Below are 5,121 nucleotides of genomic sequence, written 5' to 3' on the forward strand. Positions count from 1 at the left end.
ACGATACACGGTCCAACGGACCAAAAGACGGTGTCGCAGCACCCTGACAGATTCTGGACGCTGATTTGTTTTGACGATTCTCATTGATTTCGAAGGGCTTTTGATGTGAAACCAATTGGGTTGGCTTCCTTATCCAATTAGCTTTCCATCCATATGTGGATCATCGAAAACGGAGTCCGGATGCGTCCTAGGTGACCAATTTAAGGCAGACTGGTCCTGGAGGCCGAGGCAGACTCGAACTTGAGTTGCTTTGGGCCTCCACCTCGGGGACTCGAACCAAATTAGCCTCGGGCCTCCTTCTTGACTTGGACACCCTTGCTGGACTCCTACCCCTCCATACCATGTGCCAAACATGGTCATATGCATGTGTGTCATGTCCTCATCATCCTTCCTTTCTTGACGAAAAGCCGTCCTCGGCGTCGATTGTGCTTGAAACTGATCCTGCACAACATAAAGGAGAACGGGGTTGCGAAAACAAAGGGGACTGAAATAATTGTGAGAAGGAACGTGACCATGTTTCTAAGTTTGTAGCATTTCATCTCGCATAAAAATTTCAGCAAGCATGTAGACGCCATGATCCGAATGCACACGATGTATGTCAACACTATCCTGCAAAAGATTAGAACTAACCAAAGACAATGCAGGAATAGATGATCTAGCAGACATAGATAGCAACCAACAATGCTCCCCTTCTTGGAAGTGAACTTGTTTCTTTGAGGAACATGAGAAAATGTTTGTATTATTATGGGTATTAGCCTCGGACCTCCTTCTTGACTTGGACACCCTTGCTGGCCTCCTACCCCTCCATACCATGTGCCAAACATGGTCATATGCATGGGTGTCATGTCCTCATCATCTTGCACCTTCCCTGATGAAGAGCCGCAAGGTAGCTCTAGTAAATTGCTTGTGTCATTGAGTTACCTCACTTATGGATAGGTTCTTGCGGTGTCCAATTATGTGGATGAGGTTCGTGCAACACCTCTTAGCCGCCGAACCACCAAGTGTTAGTTAACACAACGGAGACTAACGTGCCGGCAAGCACGTGAACCTCGGGAGAAAATCTTGTGTCTCTTGTGTGGTTGGACTTCTCCCGGTGATTGGATTGACTACATTGTGAATGGTTCAATTCCTCTACTCGGCGGTATAATCATCATATCCCCTCCTTTACATTGTTGCAAACTAGTTGACAAGCTCTTTAGTGTAGCTAATCTTTGAGAGCATGTTAGTTCGGTTAGTGTGGCTCTTTAGTTAGTATTTGAGAGCACACTAGCTTAGTGAGTAGTGACTTAGCTCTTGTGTGTGTCTAGTGATCATTGCAACTAGAATTATTGGGATAGGTGGCTTGCAACCCTTGTAAAGCTAGAGCAAAATTACATTACGTCATTTGTTGTACTAATCAATTGCTCTAGTGCCTTGTAGAATTTTTAAATACGCTATTCACCCTCTCTAGCCATATTAAGACCTTTTAGCAGCCCGTGCAACCTCCTAGCTGCGGCCCTGCATGTCCTTCGCGCCCAAACACCGCAGCGGCCTCTTGCGTCGATGACCGGCGACAGACGACTTGGCCAGCGGCGGCGGCCGCGCTCCAGCCTACGACATAGGAGCTCATGCGGCCACTGCTGGGTGGTGTCGGCGCTGGACTCCCACCCAGAGGTGCTCGCCCGCGTGCGCGCCAAGGTGGCCGCGGCGCGGTCGCCGGACTCAGGTGAGCCGAGACGATCTAGGGGACGCGGTACACCCAGGCTATGTGACGTGGGACACAAGAGAGGAGAAGGGTTGTTCTTTTTTATTGAGAAAAATTAACTTGAGGGGTTAATTAAAAAATACATGTCATGCTACGTTGCAACGTCAGCAAAAAATATCCATATAGCTGGCATGGTCCTGCAGTGCATCGCTTAACAAGTTTAGGGATCTAGAAATGAATTTTTCAAGTTCATAGACCTACGTGGCACATACTTATAAGTTCGAGGGCTGCTAGTACATTTAACTCTTTTTGTTTTTACGCAAAACTAGCCCGAGGTATATGTTGGTGAGTTTTTTAAGCAAAAAAAAATAGTCTGAACGTGTTCTCATGGTCGTCGCACTGGTCAGACATGATAACAGGGTGGAGCTACATTATGCCATCGGGTCGGCTGACCACTACGATTTTTAGAATTCCAACGAGAAATTACTGTATATAGTGCTAATAGTTCCTAATGACTTCATCTATTTTGATGGTCATCTGGCTAGATTCGCCACTGCATGATAAAACCCAACGTATCCGTGCACAATGCAATATGTTGCCATGTTGGGCAGTTTGGGGCTTTATTTTGGACAGACCAGGCTGAAGCTCCCTTTTTCGGCCTGAAATAAGCAAAAGCATAGGAAGCCCCAAAAAAATGGCCTAATGCAAAAAAAAAAAAAAAAAAAAAAAAAAAAAAAAAAAAAAAATCCAGGCTCAGGTTTGTCAAAGTATTAGGCTCTCGGTGGGCCAACGTATTTTTCATCATTTCGTTTCAAAGAAAGGTATTTTTTCATTAGCCTTTTAAAAATTGAGTGCATGAACAGGTCTAGTGTATGTAAGTTCCTCTCTAATTTTGCTCAGCTCCTAGTAGTAGTAGATGATTCTAAAGCTAGATGCCACGTTGGCTTCTCTATGGGAGTCTGCTTATTTCTCATAATAGTTCCAGTGGTGCAACGGAGTGGTGGTGCAACTCGTTTATTGTTCGCTAGAAATCCGCTAGGTTTGACACAGGGGTGTGTGTCTTATTATTGTGGCTATATTTCTTTCATTCAATTGTATAAACGGCTTGTTCGTGTCCATCGGTAATGAGAAGCACGTGAAGACTTCGTCAATCTTAATTAAGATTCATCGATTTATTGATACCAGCAAACGTGCTCGTATATTGCAACATAACCTAATATGTATAGAAATTAGACTCGATAGCCGCGATTTGTTCTAACTCATATAAGTACATGTTATAAGTCCGGATCACATATGAGATGTAGAAAAGTGTGACACAATATGTTTTGAAATCGGACTACGTATCAATAATTGCTAGACGCAAGTTGTTTAGACCCGTATGAGCACGGGTTACTGGTTCAAGTCACATGTAAGACATAGAGGGCATGATCCAATACGTTTTGAAATCCGACTCCAGATCAATTGTCGCTGGACCCAAGTTACTTACTCTAACTCATATGAGTATATGGGTTATAAATCTGAATCATATACGAGGCATAGAGAGCGTCAGTGCAGTATGGAAAATAAAAAGTGGACGAAAGAAACTCTCAACTATCTGGATAATTAGAGAGAGAGGTGGATGAAAAAATTAAAATTGAATGTTGGATCTTTAATATTAGGCATGGATTTAGATATAGATTTATTTACAGATTTGATTTGACGTGGGTTAGCCGGTGGCAATTTTTTTATTTATACTGTTTTTTTTAGAATTACACAGTACAACGTACTCGCACGCACACTCACCCCAATGAACATACGTACGCAAACCCTACCTCTATGAGCACCTTAGAAGGTCTGAGCCGACAGATCTCGAGATTCATGAAGTCACCACAGGTGTCTCGTTGTCGACAGGAACGTCGTCTACCACTGAAAGCATAGCGCCATTAAATCTAGAAAAATACAAGCACCCATGTTAAGTTGGGGACTTAAACCCAGGTGGGCATTAAAAAAAGAAAGCATTGGGTCTGGTCCGTGGACCGGTCTATGATTTTATGGGCCTCAAGCCCTCGAGCCAGACTCGTTCGCGAAAACACGGCCCACGAGGGATGAACCCCTGTTGGAGTGGACAGACCAAGACCAACACCAACTCGGCGTGCTCCTCGGGCGGCGGCGGGACTCTTCTTCCTCTCCAAGAAGTACCGCCGCCACCACGCGCCGCAGCTCCCATACCACCCTCCCAGCCACCTCGCCTCGCGCACAGATCGCACAGACGGCAATGGCGTCCCCCGAGCCCGCCGCGCAGCCGAGCCTCGCGCAAGAGAGCCCCACTCCCACACCCGCCGCGGCGCCCTCGGCCGCGCCCGCGGCTGAGCAAGAAGGGCCGCCGCAACCGCAAGAACCTGTCCCCGATGCGGAGGCGGAGAACGCGGAGGGGGAGGAAGCCGAGGAGGAGGAGGAAGGTGAGTGCGGGTTCTGCCTCTTCATGAAGGCCGGCGGCTGCAGGGACACCTTCGTGGCGTGGGAGGAGTGCGTGGAGGCGGCGCAGAAGGACGGCGACGACATGGTCGAGCGCTGCCACGAGGCCACCGCCAACCTCAAGAAGTGCATGGACGCGCACGCCGACTACTACGCGCCCGTGCTCAGGGCCGAGGAGGCCGTCAACGAGCGCGCCGAGGCCGAGGCCGCCGCCGCCGCCGCTGCGGCGGCCGACGACACCGCGAAGGGCAAGGGAGGGGAGCCAGCGATTGATTCGGAGAACAAGGAAGAAGCCGTGCCCCAGCCGGCTGCTTCCTCGCTGCCGGCGGCCGGCGAGGCGAAGAAAGAAGCAGCAGTTGCTGAGAAGATTTGAGTATAACTAACAATTGTTGTTGGGTTGGTTGTTAGGTTCATAATACTAGTTCGTGAGGTTAATTTTGGTTCCCTTTGTGGGGAAATAAGGCTGTTCTGCGCATAATTGTTGGACGTGGCACGCAATTTATACTGAAGAAATTTTGATACTGTTACTTGATTTTGGTGATGCTACCTGATGGTGTATGCTACTCTTTTCACTGAAACCATAAGGATTATTGTCTTACATCTTGCATTGGAATTACATAACTCCCATTTTGTTTGTGAAAAAAGAATCTTATTGCTGGGTACTACATGGCACACATGCTACTAGTAATTGCAATGTCCAAGAGTGAAAAAAAAGAATCCAGCCTGTTCGTTTCGGCTGAATTGGCTTATAAGCCATGACTGAAAGTACTGCTGGCTGGTTTGATGTGAGAGAAAAACACTGTTTAAACCGTGGATTATAAGCCAGATACGAGCGAATAAGCCGAAACGAACAGGCTGGATGTGTTGGCCTTGTTCTCCTGAATAAGCCTGAGAAATTAAAAATGGGCGTTTTTGATGCTCTTGTGATGTCAAAGAGTGGTACTTGTGAGACAATGCTGGGTAGATCCAGGAGAGATTCGCAT

General features: G+C 47.2%; 1 protein-coding gene across 1 annotated transcript; it reads left to right on the top strand.

The window, feature by feature from the left end:
* Nucleotides 1-3,812: 3,812 nt before the first annotated feature.
* Nucleotides 3,813-4,689, top strand: LOC136545220 (uncharacterized). The gene has a single exon (XM_066537267.1). It carries the CDS (start codon nucleotides 3,939-3,941, stop codon nucleotides 4,509-4,511), a length of 573 nt encoding a protein of 190 aa, XP_066393364.1. The 5' UTR covers nucleotides 3,813-3,938; the 3' UTR covers nucleotides 4,512-4,689.
* The last annotated feature ends 432 nt before the right edge of the window (nucleotides 4,690-5,121 follow it).

Source organism: Miscanthus floridulus, chromosome 3 (genome assembly GCF_019320115.1).
Source record: "Miscanthus floridulus cultivar M001 chromosome 3, ASM1932011v1, whole genome shotgun sequence".
NCBI lineage: Eukaryota > Viridiplantae > Streptophyta > Magnoliopsida > Poales > Poaceae > Miscanthus > Miscanthus floridulus.